The sequence below is a fragment of the Lepidochelys olivacea genome, assembly GCF_965140295.1.
Source record: "Lepidochelys olivacea isolate rLepOli2 genome assembly, chromosome: 14".
NCBI classification, from domain to species: Eukaryota; Metazoa; Chordata; order Testudines; family Cheloniidae; genus Lepidochelys; species Lepidochelys olivacea.
The window spans coordinates 44,939,675-44,957,205 of record NC_140424.1 but is presented as its reverse complement, the minus strand read 5'-3'; the positions used below and the strand labels follow the sequence as shown (position 1 = coordinate 44,957,205).

The 17,531-nt window shown below is 70.7% G+C and overlaps 1 protein-coding gene across 3 annotated transcripts; it reads left to right on the top strand.

The window, feature by feature from the left end:
• Positions 1-1,242: 1,242 nt before the first annotated feature.
• On the top strand, positions 1,243-17,043 carry BAG6 (BAG cochaperone 6). Of its 3 annotated transcripts, none has more exons than XM_084646950.1 (26): positions 1,245-1,562; positions 2,500-2,588; positions 2,893-3,010; positions 3,252-3,475; positions 4,016-4,069; positions 4,731-4,805; positions 4,885-5,075; positions 5,154-5,283; positions 5,798-5,995; positions 6,258-6,525; positions 6,716-6,802; positions 7,377-7,526; positions 7,631-7,743; positions 7,999-8,083; positions 8,424-8,770; positions 8,883-9,213; positions 9,785-9,954; positions 10,922-10,975; positions 11,264-11,366; positions 11,769-11,893; positions 13,236-13,382; positions 13,466-13,525; positions 13,979-14,113; positions 14,192-14,299; positions 14,673-14,819; positions 16,867-17,043. In XM_084646950.1, exons 2-26 carry the CDS (start codon positions 2,511-2,513, stop codon positions 16,960-16,962), a joined length of 3,594 nt encoding a protein of 1,197 aa, XP_084503076.1. In that variant the 5' UTR covers positions 1,245-1,562; positions 2,500-2,510; the 3' UTR covers positions 16,963-17,043. The 3 variants fall into 3 exon arrangements, with proteins under 3 accessions (XP_084503078.1, XP_084503076.1, XP_084503077.1); XM_084646951.1 differs by having other exon boundaries at positions 1,246-1,562; positions 7,419-7,526; XM_084646952.1 differs by lacking the exon at positions 13,979-14,113 and having other exon boundaries at positions 1,243-1,562.
• Positions 17,044-17,531: the final 488 nt, after the last annotated feature.

Genomic DNA, 17,531 nt, shown 5'->3' with positions numbered 1-17,531 from the left:
CCGCCCGCAGGGTTTTGGGGGAGCCCTGTGGCTGGCATCTCCAGCGTGGCGGGCCCTACAATAACACACTCAAAGGCCGGCCCCTGCAGGGTTTCTGGGCAGCCCGGCAGCAGGCCGGGCGGGTTGCTGGGGCTTGGGAGTCACACACACGAGCGAAGGGCGGCCGGGGCCATTTCGGTCGGCGATGAGGAGAAACTTTCTCGCTCTCAGGGGCAAGAATCGGCCTCCGGGGGCGGGCGTCGTGGGAGCCCCGTCGCGGGAGGGTGTAAGAGCAGTTTGGACAAACCCCGCTTGGGCCCGGCCCGCCCTGGTCCTGCCTTAGCGCAGGGGGGCTGGACTTGGCGACGTCTCGGGGGCCCTCCCCGCCCGGCGTCCTTAGTGTCTTGGGGGAAACGCTGCAATCACATAAACATGCCTGGGGCCTCGAGGGGTTTGGGGAGACCCTACAATAACACAAACGGGGGGAGGCAAGCTCACCATTTTTGGGAGACCCTACAATAACATAACCATGCCCAGGGCCGCTCGTGTTTTGGGGAGACCCTACAGGAACTCAAAGGGGAGTGGACGTCCCCAGTGCTTTTGGGAGACCCTACAATAACAAACTGGCATTCTCTGCCTACCCAAACTCATTGCCCATAACAAAGATGGCGGATGAGGGGGGATATTCCCCCCCCATTGGGGATAGTCCGCCAATCAGGACTGGGAAAATGTGCCCTCAACAAATATGGTGGCAAGTCAGGTGTCATAAGTATGTGCCCATAGGCAAGATGGCCGCCGCTTTGGCTTCGGCTCCTTGGAGCGCCAAGGCATTGCGTTCCAAAGATGTGTCGGGCCGGGGACTCCGCGTCACCATTTCCACGCCAACCTCCAAGATGGCCGCCGCGCTGCCTTCGCCGCATACGCAGCCGCATGGGCCCGCCCAAAAGAAAGATGGTGGACAAAGGCCTTAGTACGCAGGTGCAGGCGAGCGAGCGCCCTCGAGCCGGGTATAGTAGCCCGAAAACTGCCTGGACAAAAACTTCGCGATCGGAGGCGAACAAGCGGCGTCCCCGCCGCAGAACGAGCAGACCCACCGGCTCGGAACCGAGGAGCGATCAAGGAAGGAGCGGCGGGAGGGACTGTGGGCGAGTAGCTCGGTTTCACGGTATATTTAATCAGGCGCCTGTCCGGACAGCCCCGAGGCGAAGGACCCATAGTAGGGAAGGCGGGGGGGGCGCGCGAGCGCACAGCTCTTGCGCATGCGCAGTCGGGCGCAGCAGCGGCGAGAGGCGGCTGGAGGGAGTCGCTCCAAGGAGGCGCCGGGTCCCGCGGCCGCTTCGCCCCGTTCCGAGCCCGCAGCGTCTCCCCGGCCGGGGCGCCCGGAAGCGTCTCTCCCCACCCGCCCCCCCGCGGCCGCCGGACCCCTGCGGGGAACCGGAAGTGGGCCCCTGGGGCTTGGGCTCCACCGGAAGTGGCTCCCGTTTGACCGGAAGTACCCGCCAGCGAGGCCGGGGGGCGGGGCCAGTTGGACTTGGAGCCCCTCCCCCTCCCCTCCCCCTGCCGAGAGGGGCCCTTGGAGCGGGGTGAGCCTCGGCGCGGCCATGGGGGGGCGGGGGGGCAAAGTGGGGGAAGGGAGGGGCGGGGGGTGTAAGGTGTATGGGGGAGGGGCTTGGCTGTATGGGGAGGGAGGGGTGGGGTGTAAGGTGGGGGAAGGGGGGGCGGGGTTTAAGGGGTTATGGGGAGGGGCGGGGGGTAAGGGGTGGGGTGTAAGGTGGGGGAAGGAGGGGCGGGGGGTAAGGGGTTATGGGGGGGCGGGGTTTAAGGGGTTATGGGGAGGGGCGGGGGGTAAGGGGTGGGGTGTAAGGTGGGGGAAGGGAGGGGCGGGGTTTAAGGGGTTATGGGGAGGGGTGGGGGAAGGGAGGGGCGGGTTTAAGGTGTTATGGGGAGGGGCGGGGGGGTAAGGGGTGGGGTGTAAGGTGGGGGAAGGGGGGGCGGGGTTTAAGGGGTTATGGGGAGGGGCAGGGGGTAAGGGGTGGGGTGTAAGGTGGGGGAAGGGGGGGCGGGGTTTAAGGGGTTATGGGGAGGGGCGGGGGGTAAGGGGTGGGGTGTAAGGTGGGGGAAGGGAGGGGCGGGGTTTAAGGGGTTATGGTAAGGGGTGGGGGGTAAGGTGGGGGAAGGGAGGGGCGGGTTTAAGGTGTTATGGGGAGGGGCGGGGGGGTAAGGGGTGGGGTGTAAGGTGGGGGAAGGGGGGGTGGGGTTTAAGGGGTTATGGGGAGGGGTGGGGGGTAAGGGGTGGGGTGTAATGTGGGGGAAGGGAGGGGCAGGGGTTTAAGGTGTTATGGGGAAGGGGCGGAGCAGTAACTGGGGGGGAGGGGCACGGGGAAGGGAGGGGTGTAAGGTGGGTGGCAGGGAGGCCCGTGGATTTAAGCGGTGTGTGTGTGTGGGGGGGGGGGGCACGTTCAGCGCCCACGGGGGCGGCTGATCTGGGACCTGAACGCGTAACCCGCTGTCCCGTGACAGGACCCGGCGCCATGGCGGAGCCGGAGAACCTCGAGGTGATGGTGAAAACGCTCGACTCGCAGACCAGGACCTTCACCGTAGAGGCGGAGGTGAGAGGCTGGGAGGCTGCTGGGTGTGGCTCAGTCCGGGGCCATCTCCCTTGGGGGTCTGTGCTGGGCCCAGTCTGGCGCTAAGGGATGCTCTGCGTCGGCCCATTCGGCTATTTGGCAGCTCCTGTGTCCCACCCCAGAGCCAGCCGCATCTCAGCGCCGGGCAAGGGGTCCCTGTATAACCAGCTCCCCCACCCCAGAGGAGCTGCATTCAATGGATAGCGATGCCAGAGCGTGAGCTGAGAAGAGAGGAGGTGCTGGGGGTGGGTTTGACCCCACTGGTTCTTGCCCCTTTCCCCTGTAGGTGACCGTGAAGGAGTTCAAAGAGCACATTGCGGGCTCAGTAAATATCCCTGCGGAGAAACAGCGTCTGATCTACCAGGGACGAGTCCTGCAGGATGACAAGAAGCTTAAAGAATATAGTGAGTATGGGGGCTGCGGGTCAGGAGTGAGGGGCACTAGTGGGCATGTAGGGGCGGGGCTGGGCTAGCAGGGGGCTGCAGTTTGGGAGTGAGGGGCACCGGCAGAGCTGGGGGGGGGAGCCCAGGGCTGGGCTAGCAGGGGGCTGCGGGTCAGGAGTGAGGGGCACCGGCAGAGCTAGGGGGGATGGAGCCCAGAGGTTTGCGGTTCCGGTTTCACCCCCCTTTGTCTCTTCTTTCCAAGATGTTGGGGGCAAAGTGATCCACTTGGTGGAACGTGCCCCTCCCCAGACTCAGTCGCCCTCCTCCGGGGGTCCCTCTGGAGCCAGCTCGGCCTCAGCCCCCCACAATGGCATTGGCGGCCGGGGAGCTGGTGCCACTGTCCACGACCGTAATGCCAACAGCTACGTCATGGTGGGGACCTTCAATTTACCAGTCAGTATTATGGACCCCCAGCCGCCCTCACAGGTGAGTTCCTGCCAGGGGGCGCCGTGGTGCATGGGGCTGGCGGGGCCTCTCCCCTGGCTGTCAGCGCTAGCCCCAGTGTGCCGCCGGGGGTGGGTCCTGAAAGAGGCAGGTTCTCTCTCTTCTCTGGCAGTTTGCTTTGGTTTATTTCCTGTGGTTCTGTAACAGGTGTGAGATCTTCTAGCCGGTGTGTGTCAAGAAGTGTGATGGACGGGTGGGAACTCAGGACTCCTGGATTCTGTCCCTGGCTCTGGGAGGGGAGTGGGGGCTAGTGGGTTAGAGCAGGGGGAGCTGGGAGCCAGGACTCCTGGGTTCTCTCCTGGCTCTGGGAGGGCAGGAGGGGTCCGTGGAGTGGTGATGCAGGTGGGAGTCTCTATCCACCTCCCCCTTGTGCTCAGTGTCTGTAGCCCCTCTCCCCTTTCTCTGTTTTTATTTATTTTTCTCTTTCTTTTCCTGTTTTTATTCCATTCCTCTTCTTTTGTTTTCTTTGGCTTTCTCCGTCTCTCCCTGCTTCGCTCCCGTCTCCTTGCTCCTCCCGCTAAGGTCGACGGATCCTCTGTGGATGTCCATATTAATATGGAACAGGCGCCCGTACAGGTACTGGAGGAGGGTGGGCGCTGGGGGTGGAGGGCAGAGGGGTGAAAGGTCAGCAGGGGGGTTGGGGGGCGGGGGCTGTTCCAAGGCCACTGGGGGTTCTGGGAAGGGTTAGAGAATTGACAGAGCACAGGGGGGTTCTGGGTTGGAACCAATGAAATTCTCTCCTGGAAATTTTCTTTCCTTTGGGGGCGGGGCTAAAGAGGACAGGAAAGAGCTCAGGGGGCCCATGGGGCTGATCCTGGGGTTACTTGGCTGGATAGTTCAGGGGTGTCATCGGGGGTGGGGGATACCAGACAGGCGGGGCCCATGGATCTCATCCAGGAGGCAGGGGTCCCAGGCTGGATGAGCCGGCGCGGGGGTCGGGTGGGGTCTGGACTGGGGGTTTGGATTTGGGAGGTTTGGGTCCTGTTCTGGCTGGGCCTGGGCTAGCTGGGCCGAGGGGTCTGGTCTGGGAGTCCTGGGCTAGCTGGGCCCAGGGAGTCTGGACTGGGGGAATCTGGGTCGTGGTCTGGGGGCCCTATGCTGCACTGGCCCAGGGGGGTGTGTGCGTGTTGCCAGCTGGCTGGGCCCAGGGGTCTGGTCTGGGTTAGCACCAGGCTGTGTCCTTGTGAGCTGCACTCCCAGGCCCAGTCCTGACCCGGCCCCTGCCCTGTCGTTCCAGAGCGAGCCCCGCGTCCGGCTGGTGATGGCGCAGCACATGCTCCGAGACGTGCAGGGCATCCTGGGCCGGCTGGAGGTGAGTCCCCGGCTCTGAGCCCCGACTGCGGGGGGAGGGAAAGAGTCCCCGGCTCTGAGCTCAGTGTCTCTCTCTCTAGGGTCGCACCAACGGGCAGCCCCAGCCCACGCCGGAGAACGCCCCCCTGGTCCCCGACGAGCCGCCGCCTTCCACCAGCCCTGGCCAGCGGGAGCCCATGGAGGCAGCTGATTCGGATGCCCCAGCCGCGCCAGACGAGGAGAACCCCCAGCCTGGGCCGGAGCCAACCCCGGCTGCCGAAGGGGCCCCCAAGTAAGGACAGGCCAGAGGGGGTGGGGTGGGGATCGAGGCCCAGGTGCTCACTGAGCCCCCTCTCCCGTCTTCCTGCAGCCACCCAGCACCGGCCGAGTACGTGGAGGTGCTGCTGGAGCTGCGCAGGGTGGAGGAGCAGCTGCAGCCCTTCCTGCAGCGCTACCAGGAGATCCTGGCCACGGCCAGCACCACTGACTACAACAACAATGTAAGGGCCGGGCCCACCCCCATCCCCAGGAGAATGGGATGTTCTGAACATCACCCCCCCCCCCCCCCCCCGTGAGAGTGGGATGGTCCAAATCCCCCCTCCCCCCGTGGGACCTTCTGAACTCCCCCTCCCCCTTTCCTGGTGACAATGGGGTGGTCCAAATTATGCTCTCCCCAGTCCATGAACGGATGGCAGAATCCAAATCCCCTCTCCCCACAAGTCGGTTCTAACCCTTGGGGATGCTCCAGGTTCCCGCCCCCTGCTGCCAGGCTCTCGATTGGCTAGAACCCTAGCAGTTCATTTTTGGGAGTAGGGCTGTGAGAGCATTATGGGTCATCCCACGCAAGGGGGCGGGGATTATTTGGGCTCTGAGGTGGCTGATACCGTGAACAGGGCGATGTGGACCCGGAGCTGGGTTGTACCATGGATGGGATGGTGGAGCGGGGGGAGGTGGGCGATACCACGGCTGGCGGGGGGGCACTGCGGGAGCTGACCGTGCCCCCTTCATTGGCAGGCGGAGGGGCGCGAGGAGGACCAGCGCATCATCAACCTGGTGGGGGAGTCCATGCGCCTGATGGGGAACACCTTCGTGGCCCTGTCCGACCTGCGCTGCAACCTGTCCTGCAGTGCCCCCCGCCACCTCCACGTGGTCCGGCCCATGTCCCACTATGCCGCCCCCATGGTGCTGCAGCAGGCTGCCATTCCCATACAGGTGAGCTGGGGCACGGGACCCAGGCACCTGGGGCAGCACCCGCCCCTAGGGGGCCTCACAGCTCTTGGGGAGAGGGATGGACCCAGGTGTCCGAGCTGACGCCGCCTGAGATGATACCCCCTTGAGGGGCTCACAGGCCCTGGGGAGGGGGGATGGACCCAGGAGACCGGGATGGCTCCTCCAGGGAGGGTCGCAGCCCCAGGAAGGGAGGGATGGACCCAGGAGTCCGGGATGGGCCCCCTAATTATTTATCTGTTCACAGATCAACGTTGGTACCACAGTGACCATGACGGGGAACGGTGCCCGCCCCTCCCAGCCTGGCTCCGAGGGACCTGCCCCCACCCAACCCTCCCCCCCGGCCCCGGCCGGAGCCCCCAGCCCCGGGGAGGCAGGCCGGGGCCCGGAGAGCCAGCCGTCCCCCGGGGTGGCCCCAACTCAGACCCAGGGCTCCCAGACTAGCCACCCCCGGGTCATCCGCATCTCCCACCAGACCGTCGAGCCCGTCGTCATGATGCACATGAACATACAGGGTGAGCGTGAGACCCTCTGGGGGGTGCTGGCTTGGGGGTCAGGGCAGGGGATGCCAGCCCCAATCCAGCCTTAGGGGGGCCCCGGAATGGGACACGGGGCCTTTCCGCTCCAGAACTTCTGGGTTTGATCCTGGCTCAGGCTGGGTGAGGGATACAAGTCCTGGGCTAATCGCTTGTTTCTTACCCTCAGACTCTGGCTCCCAGGCACCAGGGGGTGGCTCCGGGGGCACCGTTCCCACGGGCGCTGCTGGACCAGCCGGGCATGGCCCAGGCATGGGTAAGATGAGCCCAGGGCTGGGCTGGCAGAGGCTGCAGGTCGGGAGTGAGGGGCACCGGCAGAGCTGGAGGGGCAGGGGGCTGTGGGATGGGAGTGAAGGGTGCTGGGGGGGGCAGGGCTGGGCTGGCAGGGTGTTGCGGGTCGGGAGTGAGGGGCGCTGGGGGGGGCAGGGCTGGGCTGGAAGGGGGCTGGGGGTCAGGAGAGAGGGGCGCCGGGCGGGCAGCTGCGGGTCGGGAGCGAGGGGCGCCGGGGGGGGGCTGCGGGTCGGGAGCGAGGGGCGCCGGGGGGGGCAGGGGGCTGCGGGTCGGGAGCGAGGGGCGCCGGGGGGGCTGCGGGTCGGGAGAGAGGGGCGCCGGGGGGGGGTGGGAGGGCAGGGAGCTGCGGGTCGGGAGCGAGGGGCGCCGTGGGGGGCTGCGGGTCGGGAGAGAGGGGCGCCGGGGGGGCAGGGGGCTGCGGGTCGGGAGCGAGGGGCGCCGGGGGGGCAGGGCTGTGCTGGCAGGGGGCTGAGGGTCGGGAGCGAGGGGGGCAGGCCGGGAGCGGTTGCAGTGGCTCACCAGCAGGGGGCGCTGGGCAGTGACGCCGCCCGTGAGCCCGGCTGTTCCCCTCTCCCCTGCAGGTGGCGCCCCGCCCGTGCCCCTGCCCAGCCTGCCCCCGGAGTTCATGCAGGCCGTGGCCCACCAGATCACCCAGCAAGCCATGGCAGCCGCTGCTTCCGCTGCCACAGGTGGGTGCGGCCAGCGGGGGCCGCGGGGGGGCCGCTCCGCCCCAGAGGTGGCTGCGTTCCCGCCCCGGCCGCTCAGTGTAACCCGGGTCCTTCCTCTGCCACAGGCCAGCAGGTCCCTGGCTTCCAGTCGGCCCCGACCCGCGTGGTGATCGCCCGGCCCTCGGCCCCGTCCGCTCGGCCCACCCACCCGGGGGCCCCCCAGGCGCCAGGACCCGGGGTGAGAGCCCGGCTGGAGGGGGCGGGGAACGGGGTGTGGGGCCTGTCCCCGCTAGGGGGCCTGGCTGGCTCGGGGGGCAGGAACAGGACATGTCTCCTTTTGCCTGTAGGGGGTGGCAGCATGCATCCGGCCCCAGGGCAGAGACTGGCTGGCTCGGGGATGGGGAATGGGACATGGGGCTGGCTCAGGGGCAGGACATGGGGCCTGTCCCCACTAGGGGGCGCTGGCTCCGAGGTAACGTCCGTCTCCCCCCAGACCCCCGGCGTAGGGGGCAATGCCTCCCTGGCACAGATGATTAGCGGGCTCGTCGGGCAGCTGCTGATGCAGCCGGTTCTCGTGGGTAAGTCTCTGCCCCATGCGTCTCCTTTGGGGTGGGGTGGGGGGCAGGAATTTGGGGCTGGGTAGCCGGGCTGTTCTCACCCCTTGTCTTGCACCATAGGGGTTGGGAGGGGCAGTGGTGGCGAGAGGTGCTGGGGTCACGTGTGGGGCAGGCTGTAGGAAGTGTGTGTGTGTGGGGGGGTTGCAGACAGACGATTATGGAAGGGGGGCGGTGGAGTCCAGGGAGAGATTGGGGGGTTGAGGCAGGGGGTAAATTGGGATGACTGGGCAGGGTTGGGGGGCAGGGGGCATCATGGGAAAGGGAGGGGCAGGGCCCTGAGTGTTAATTCTGCCGCTCCCAGCTCAGGGCAGCGGCTCCTCTTCAGCGACATCTTCCACCACCACCACCTCGTCGGCCTCCTTCCCGGCCCCGGCCTCCCCGCCCACGGCCTCGGCCAGTGCCGCCACCACCAACACGGCCACCACAGCGGCGGGGGGCAGCTCTGCCGGTGCGCCGGGGGGCCCCGTGCCCTCTGCCTCCTCCTCGGCCCAGCCGCCGCCGCCTGCCGACGACCTCCACTTTTCCCAGCTTCTGGGCAACCTGCTGGGGGCAGCGGGCCCGGGTGTGGCCGGCGTGGGCTCCCCCACCATCACTGTGGCCATGCCCGGCATGCCCGCCTTCCTGCAAGGCATGACAGATTTCCTGCAGGTAAGCACTGCCCATCCTGTGGCATTCTGGGTAAGGGCACTTCCCCCCCCACGTGCTTGACTGGGCAGCCTGCCAGAGCCGTCCTTGACTACTGTCTCTTTCTCTTTTCCAGGCCACACAGATGGGGGCTGCCCCCACGCATGTGCCGGAGCAGGCTCCACCCCCTGCCCCTCCTCCTCCTCCACAGCCAGAGGCTCCTCCAGCCCCTGCCCCACCCCTGCTGTCAGAGCAGGTGTCGGGCGGGGAGCGGGGGCGGGGCCGCCCCCCTGGGGGCCCCGAGGCCCTGACCCCTGAGTTCTTCATCAGTGTGGTGCAGGGGGTGCTGTCGTCCATGATGGGCTCGCTGAACGCCCAGCAGGGCAGCACCGAGAGCATCGCCAGCTTCATCCAGCGCCTCAGCGGCACCAGCAACCTCTTCGAGCCGGGCACCGAGGGGGCCATTGGTGAGCCCCGCCGCCCCCCGCTGGGCCCCGCCGCCCCCCGCTGGGCCCCGCCGCCCCCCGCTGGGCCCCGCCGCCCCCCGCTGGGCCCCGCCCCCCCCGCTGGGCCCCGCTGGGCCCCGCCCCCCCCGCTGGGCCCCGCCCCTTCCTGGCGGCCCCGCCCCCTCAGGGCTGCTGGGCTCTGCGCCTTCTGGGCGGCCGGGCCCCGCCCCTTTCTTGGGAGCTGTGTCCCCCCCCTCCCTCCCCCCCCTCCCCCCCCCCCCCCCCCCCGCTGCTGGGCTGTGCTCCTTCCGGGCGGTCCCGCCTCCTCTTCTGGGCCCCGCCCCTCCTCCCCCCCTGGGCTGCTGGGCCCCGCCCCTTCCTGGCGGCCCCGCCCCCTCAGGGCCGCTGGCCTCTGCCCCTTCTGGGCCATCCCCCACCGCTTGCCGGGCCACATTACTCTTGGCTTCCCTCGCCCGCTCCTGGCTGGGTCCCCCCCGCTAGGCCTTGCCCCCTGGACGCCCCACGGCCCGGATTCTCCCCCCAGCGCCCCACGGGGGTGTCCCGCTGCCCCACTCCCCCCGTCTGTTCCCAGGCTTCTTCGGGGACCTGCTCTCGCTCATCTGCCAGAACTTCTCCATGGTGGACGTGGTGATGCTGCTCCACGGGCAGTTCCAGCCGCTGCAGCGCGTCCAGCCCCACCTGCGCCGCTTCTTCCACCAGGAGTACCTGGGGGGGCGGGAGCCCTCGGACCACAACGTGCGGGTGAGGGGCCCCCCGAATCCCCCTGAGCCCCCCGAATCCCCCGCCCGCTTCTTCCACCAGGAGTCCCTGGGGGGGCGGGAGCCCTCGGACCACAACGTGCGGGTGAGGGGCCCCCCGAATCCCCCTGAGCCCCCCGAATCCCCCGCCCGCTTCTTCCACCAGGAGTCCCTGGGGGGGCGGGAGCCCTCGGACCACAACGTGCGGGTGAGGGGCCCCCCGAATCCCCCTGAGCCCCCCGAATCCCCCGCCCGCTTCTTCCACCAGGAGTCCCTGGGGGGGCGGGAGCCCTCGGACCACAACGTGCGGGTGAGGGGCCCCCCGAATCCCCCTGAGCCCCCCGAATCCCCCGCCCGCTTCTTCCACCAGGAGTCCCTGGGGGGGCGGGAGCCCTCGGACCACAACGTGCGGGTGAGGGGCCCCCCGAATCCCCCTGAGCCCCCCGAATCCCCCGCCCGCTTCTTCCACCAGGAGTCCCTGGGGGGGCGGGAGCCCTCGGACCACAACGTGCGGGTGAGGGGCCCCCCGAATCCCCCTGAGCCCCCCGAATCCCCCGCCCGCTTCTTCCACCAGGAGTCCCTGGGGGGGCGGGAGCCCTCGGACCACAACGTGCGGGTGAGGTGCCCCCCAAGTCCCCGCAAATTCCCCGCCCACTTCTTTGGGGGGGCAGGGGCCCTCGGACCACAACGTGTAGGTGAGGGGTCCCCCGAGTCCCTGTGAATCTTCCGAGCCCCCCGAATCTCCCCACCCAGCCTCCTGAATCTCCCACCTGCTGCTTCCACCAAGAGACCTGGGGGGGCGGGAGCCCTCTGACCACAACGTGCAGGTGAGGGTCCCCAGGGCCCTCTGAATCCCCCAGCCCCATCATCCCTGAATCCCCCCACCCCTGCTCCTTGTGGCCCCCGGCTCTTCTGCTGGTGCCCCTCACTCCTGCCCCCCAATCCCTGCTAACCTGTGGTTCCTCCCCCAGGTGGCCACCCACAGCCTGATCACCGGCCTGCAGGAATACATCCGCGAGAGCTTCGTAAGTGTCGCCCCCCAGGCTGTGGGGGGCTGTGGGTTGGAAGTGAGGGGCACCGGCAGAGTGATGGGCACCACCTCCTCTTACACCCCCCTGGCTGTGGAGGGCCCCTGCTCTCCCCCCATTCTGTTCAGAGGTGGCCTGGGGACAATGGGGGGCAGGTGGGAACAGCCCCCTGTGTGTGTGTGATGGGGTACCGGCTGTGCATGTTGGGGGCAGCGTGTGGGTCTGGGTTGGGGTGAGAGGTCCCCACTGTCTCATTGGCGCCCCCTTCCCCCCCCACCCCCCCAGGCCTCGGTGCAGGTGCAGGACGGGGTCGACATCACCCGGACCAACCTGGAGTTCCTGCAGGAGCATTTCAGCCGCATCGCCACTCACATCCTGCGTTGTGCCGGTGAGGGGGGGTCCGGGGGGGGCTCCCTGTGGGATGTGGGGTGGTGGGGGTTCTGGGTGGGGGCTGTAGGGGGTCCCTGCAGAGTGTGGGGGGGCTGTGGGGGGAGGTCGCTGAGGGTGGGGGTTCTGGGTGGGGGCTGTAGGGGGTCCCAGTAGGGTGGGGGGAGGTTGCTGGGGGTGGGGGGGGTCCCTGCAGAGTGTGGGGGGGCTGTGGGGGGAGGTCGCTGAGGGTGGGGGTTCTGGGTGGGGGCTGTAGGGCGTCCCAGTAGGGTGGGGGGAGGTTGCTGGGGGTGGGGGGGCATTGCTGTGGGGGGTCCCTGCAGGGTGGGGGGAGGTTGCTGAGGGTGGGGAGCTGTGGGGGGTCCCCAGGCCTGGCTCTCAGCCCCCTCCTCCGTCCCCCCAGACCCCACCTTCGGGTGCCGACTGCTGGAGCTGTGTAACCAGGGGCTGTTCGAGTGTCTGGCTCTGAACCTGTACTGCCTGGGGGGGGAGCGGGCCGCCCTGACCGCCGTCATCAACGACCGCATTGTGAGTGCCCCCCCCCGGGAGCCCCGGGCCCCCGCCCAGGGGCATCCCCCAGACGCAGGACAGCTCCACCAGGCATCCTCCCTGTCCCCATAGCCCAGAGGGGCCTGGTCAGGATTGTGTAGCTGTGTTTTGGGGGGGGGGAGCATCTCCCCCTGCTGGCTGGGGGGGTCTGGGTGGGGTGGTGCCGGCTGGCAGAGGAAGGGGTTGGGGGTGCTGGGTGGGTGGGCGGGTGGTGGCCAGTGGGGGACATCTGGGGAGGCGGTGCCGGCTGGCTTGGGGGGGCGGTGCCGGCTGGCAGGGCGGTCTGGGGGGGTCGGGGGAGTGTCACTGTAGCGGTGGCTCTTGGTGGACGTGAACCCCTCGCTGGTGAGCTGGCTGCCGGGGGCCGGCGGGGGGCGAGGTGCCGGCCGGCGGGGGGCGGCGGGGGCCCTGGGGGGCGTCGCTGACCCCCCTGTCCCGCAGCGGCGGCTCTCGGCGGACGTGAACCCCTCGCTGGTGAGCTGGCTGCCGGGGGGAGTCGGGGGGCGAGGTGCCGGCCGGCAGGGGGAGGCGGGGGGAGGCCGGCGGGGGGAGGCGGGGGGCGTCTGGGGCCCGGGGGGGCGTCGCTGACCCCCCTGTCCCGCAGCGGCGGCTCTCGGCGGACGTGAACCCCTCGCTGGTGAGCTGGCTGCCGGGGGGAGTCGGGGGGCGAGGTGCCGGCCGGCAGGGGGAGGCGGGGGGCGTCTGGGGCCCGGGGGGGCGTCGCTGACCCCCCTGTCCCGCAGCGGCGGCTCTCGGCGGACGTGAACCCCTCGCTGGTGAGCTGGCTGCCGGGGGGAGGCGGGGGGCGGGGTGTCGGCCGGTGGGGGGAGGCGGGGGGCGGGGTGCCGGCCGGCGGGGGGCGGCGGGGGCCCTGGGGGGCGTCGCTGACCCCCCTGTCCCGCAGCGGCGGCTCTCGGCGGACGTGAACCCCTCGCTGGTGAGCTGGCTGCCGGGGGGAGTCGGGGGGCGAGGTGCCGGCCGGCAGGGGGAGGCGGGGGGCGTCTGGGGCCCGGGGGGGCGTCGCTGACCCCCCTGTCCCGCAGCGGCGGCTCTCGGCGGACGTGAACCCCTCGCTGGTGAGCTGGCTGCCGGGGGGAGTCGGGGGGCGAGGTGCCGGCCGGCAGGGGGAGGCGGGGGGCGTCTGGGGCCCGGGGGGGCGTCGCTGACCCCCCTGTCCCGCAGCGGCGGCTCTCGGCGGACGTGAACCCCTCGCTGGTGAGCTGGCTGCCGGGGGGAGTCGGGGGGCGAGGTGCCGGCCGGCAGGGGGAGGCGGGGGGCGTCTGGGGCCCGGGGGGGCGTCGCTGACCCCCCTGTCCCGCAGCGGCGGCTCTCGGCGGACGTGAACCCCTCGCTGGTGAGCTGGCTGACGGCCATGATGGGGCTGCGGCTGCAGGTGGTCCTGGAGCACATGCCCGTCACCGAGGAGCAGGTGCTGCCCTACGTCCGCCACCTGGGCGAGGCCCCCCAGGTACGGCCCGGGCAGGGGGCGGGGGGGGCGGGGGGCAGGACGACCCCCCCCGCGTCCCCTCTTACCCTCCCCCCTCTGTGCAGCTGGCGCCGGACGAGCCCATGGAGGTGCAGGCGGCCGAGCAGCCCCCCGAAGCTGTGCAGGTACTGGGGGGCGGCGCTGGGGCCTTGTCTGGGGGGGTCCCTGCCGTGTGGGGTGGGGGGCTGTCGGGGGGGGGTCTCTGCCGTGAGCTGCGGGGGCTGCGTGGGGGGGTCCCTGCCGTGTGGGGTGGGGGCCATCGGGGGGGTCCCAGCTGTGAGCTGCGGGGGCTGCGTGGGGGGGTCCCTGCCATGTGGGGTGGGGGCCATCGGGGGGGCTCCCTGCCGTGAGCTGCGTGGGCTGCGTGGGGGGCCAGCGGGGGGGGTCCCTGCCGTGAGCTGCGTGGGGGGCCAGCGGGGGGGGTCCCTGCCGTGAGCTGCGTGGGGGGCCAGCGGGGGGGGGTCCCTGTCGTGAGCTGCGGGGGCTGCGTGGGGGGCCAGCGGGGGGGGTCCCTGCCGTGAGCTGCGGGGGGGGCCAGCGGGGGGGTCCCCGCGTCTCTCACCCCGCCCCGGTTGCAGCGGGACAGCACGGCCTCGCCGGCCCCGGCCACCACGGCGGAGGAGTCCCTGGCGCGGTGCCCGGAGCCGGAGCCGGGGGAGCTGCCGGGGGAGCCCGCGCCCGACGCCGAGCCCTGGGCAGCGGCCGTGCCCCCGGTGAGTGCTGGGGCTGGCTGGGGGGGGGGTGCTGGGGCCCCCCCATGTCTGACCCCCCTCCCCGCTCTGTCCCCGCAGGAGTGGGTGCCCATCATCCGCGAGGACATCCAGACCCAGCGCCGTGGGAAGCAGCAGCCGCCCCTGAGCGACGCCTACCTGACGGGCATGCCGGCCAAGCGCCGCAAGGTGAGCCCCCCGCCTGCCCCCCAACTGCCCCCCAGCCGCCCCCCAACCGCACCCCCAGCCCCCCGTCTTCCCCCCCCAACCGCCCCTGAGCGACGCCTACCTGACGGGCATGCCGGCCAAGCGCCGCAAGGTGAGCCCCCCGCCTGCCCCCCAACTGCCCCCCAGCCGCCCCCCAACCGCACCCCCAGCCCCCCGTCTTCCCCCCCCCAACCGCCCCTGAGCGACGCCTACACCGGCCAAGCGCTGCAAGGTGAGCCCCCCGCCTGCCCCCCAACCCCGCCCCCAGCCTCACGTGAGGCCCACTGATGCGCCGGCCGGCCAAAGGCCGCTAGGTCAGCCCCCCAACCGCGCTCTTCCTCCGCTCTGCCCCCAGACCATGCGGGGCGACGGCCCCCAGCTGCTCCTCTGCGAGGCCGTGAGCCGAGCCGCCAGGGCCGCCGGCGTCAAGCCCCTGAGCAGCAGCGAGAGCCTGAGCCGGGAGCTGGCCGAGCCGGGGCTGCAGGAGGGCTACCGGCAGCAGGTGAGGCCCCCGGCCCCCCAGGCCTCTGCCCCAGCTGGAAACCCCTGAGCCCTCCCCCCTGGGCCCCCTCCAGCCCGGCCCCCCTGGCCCCCCTCCAGCCCGGCCCCCCAGGCCTCTGCCCCAGCTGGAAACCCCTGAGCCCTCCCCCCTGGGCCCCCTCCAGCCCGGCCCCCCTGGGCCCCCTCCAGCCCGGCCCCCCAGGCCTCTGCCCCAGCTGGAAACCCCTGAGCCCTCCCCCCTGGGCCCCCTACAGCCCGGCCCCCTGGGTCTGCTTCAGCCAGCAACCCCTGAGCCCTCCCCCCTGGGCCCCCTCCAGCCCGGCCCCCCTGGGTCTGCTTCACCCGGAAACCCCTGAGCCCTCCCCCGTGGGACCCCTCCAGCCCGGCCCCCCAGGCCTCTGCCCCAGCTGGAAACCCCTGAGCCCTCCCCCCTGGGCCCCCTCCAGCCCGGCCCCCCAGGCCTCTGCCCCAGCTGGAAACCCCTGAGCCCTCCCCCCTGGGCCCCCTCCAGTCCGGCCCCCCTGGGCCCCCTCCAGCCCGGCCCCCCAGGCCTCTGCCCCAGCTGGAAACCCCTGAGCCCTCCCCCCTGGGCCCCCTCCAGCCCGGCCCCCCTGGGCCCCCTCCAGCCCGGCCCCCCAGGCCTCTGCCCCAGCTGGAAACTCCTGAGCCCTCCCGCCTGGCCCCCCTCCAGCCCGGCCCCCCAGGCCTCTGCCCCAGCTGGAAACCCCTGAGCCCTCCCCCCTGGGCCCCCTCCAGCCCGGCCCCCCTGGGTCTGCTTCACCCGGAAACCCCTGAGCCCTCCCCCGTGGGCCCCCTCCAGCCCGGCCCCCCAGGCCTCTGCCCCAGCTGGAAACCCCTGAGCCCTCCCGCCTGGGCCCCCTCCAGCCCGGCCCCCCAGGCCTCTGCCCCAGCTGGAAACCCCTGAGCCCTCCCGCCTGGGCCCCCTCCAGCCCGGCCCCCCAGGCCTCTGCCCCAGCTGGAAACTCCTGAGCCCTCCCGCCTGGCCCCCCTCCAGCCCGGCCCCCCAGGCCTCTGCCCCAGCTGGAAACCCCTGAGCCCTCCCGCCTGGCCCCCCTCCAGCCCGGCCCCCCAGGCCTCTGCCCCAGCTGGAAACCCCTGAGCCCTCCCGCCTGGGCCCCCTCCAGCCCGGCCCCCCAGGCCTCTGCCCCAGCTGGAAACCCCTGAGCCCTCCCCCCTGGGCCCCCTACAGCCCGGCCCCCTGCGTCTGCTTCAGCCAGCAACCCCTGAGCCCTCCCCCCGGGACCCCTCCAGCCCTGCCCCCCTGGGTCTGCTTCACCCGGAAACCCCTGAGCCCTCCCCCGTGGGCCCCCTCCAGCCCGGCCCCCCAGGCCTCTGCCCCAGCTGGAAACCCCTGAGCCCTCCCTCCTGGGCCCCCTCCAGCCCTGCCCCCCTGGATCTGCTTCACCCGGAAACCCCTGAGCCCTCCCCCGTGGGCCCCCTCCAGCCCGGCCCCCCAGGCCTCTGTCCCAGCTGGAAACCCCTGAGCCCTCCCTCCTGGGCCCCCTCCAGCCCAGCCCCCCTGGGCCCCCTCCAGCCCGGCCCCCCAGGCCTCTGCCCCAGCTGGAAACTCCTGAGCCCTCCCGCCTGGCCCCCCTCCAGCCCGGCCCCCCAGGCCTCTGCCCCAGCTGGAAACCCCTGAGCCCTCCCGCCTGGCCCCCCTCCAGCCCGGCCCCCCAGGCCTCTGCCCCAGCTGGAAACCCCTGAGCCCTCCCGCCTGGCCCCCCTCCAGCCCGGCCCCCCAGGCCTCTGCCCCAGCTGGAAACCCCTGAGCCCTCCCCCCTGGGACCCCTCCAGCCCTGCCCCATGGGTCTGCTTCAGCCAGCAACCCTGGAACCCCCCCCCCCGGGGGTCTGCCTCATCTGGGACCCCTCCAGCCCTGCCCCCATGGGTCTGCTTCAGCCAGCAACCCCTGAGACACCACAAGTTTGGGCTGCAAGCAGGCGAGCCCCCTGGGTCCCCCCCAGCTGGGACCCTGAAGCTCTGTGGGGGGTGGGGGTCCATGCTCATTCCTCCCCCCTCTCTTCCAGCTCCGTGCCGACCTCCAGAAGCGGCTGCAGGAGGATCCCAGCTTCAGCCCCCAGCGGTTCCCCAACGCCGACCGCGCCTTCGGGGATGAGGCCTAGGGGGCGCCAGCACCTTCCCCCTGCCCCCTATTTATCCCCCTTCTTCCTGCCCCCTGGAGCAAATAAAGCTGCTTGGTGTCAGCCTGTGGGTCTCGTCTGTGCCTGGGTTCTATGGGTTGGTGTTGCCATGCCTGTACCTCAGTTTCCCCTGGCTGCACTGCCCTGGGGGTTCAGACTGTAGAGAGGTAAATTGTGGGGCCCTCACCCCACCTACACCCAGAGACAATGCTGGGGTGTAAGTCAGCTGTTACCCTGCAGAGGGTCAGAAAAGTGACCAGGACACTGGGAAATCTCCGGTCACCTCCGTGTAAATCCCTGGGGGGGACATGGGGTGCAGCTGGGGTCACCCCAGCATGAGGGGAATTGGGGGGCACCCCCTGGAAGGAAGTGGGGACAGGTTTAACACCAGCCCAATGCAGTCAGCCTGGGGAACTCCCTGCCACAGGATGTTGTGAAGGCCAAGGCTTGAACAGGGGGCGGAACAGTACTAGAAGGTAGGTCCATCAATGGCCAGTAGCCAGGCTGGGCCAGTAGCCCTGGTCCCTGTGTGCCTGCCCCAGACAGGACGG

Coding starts and splice junctions, on each gene's coding strand:
- BAG6 (XM_084646950.1), top strand. CDS start 2,511: ATGGCGGAGCCGGAGAACCTCGAGGTGATGGTGAAAACGCTCGACTCG. Junction 5,076..5,153: donor GCTGCCGAAGGGGCCCCCAA/GTAAGGACAGGC, acceptor GTCTTCCTGCAG/CCACCCAGCACCGGCCGAGT. Junction 5,284..5,797: donor CCACTGACTACAACAACAAT/GTAAGGGCCGGG, acceptor CTTCATTGGCAG/GCGGAGGGGCGCGAGGAGGA.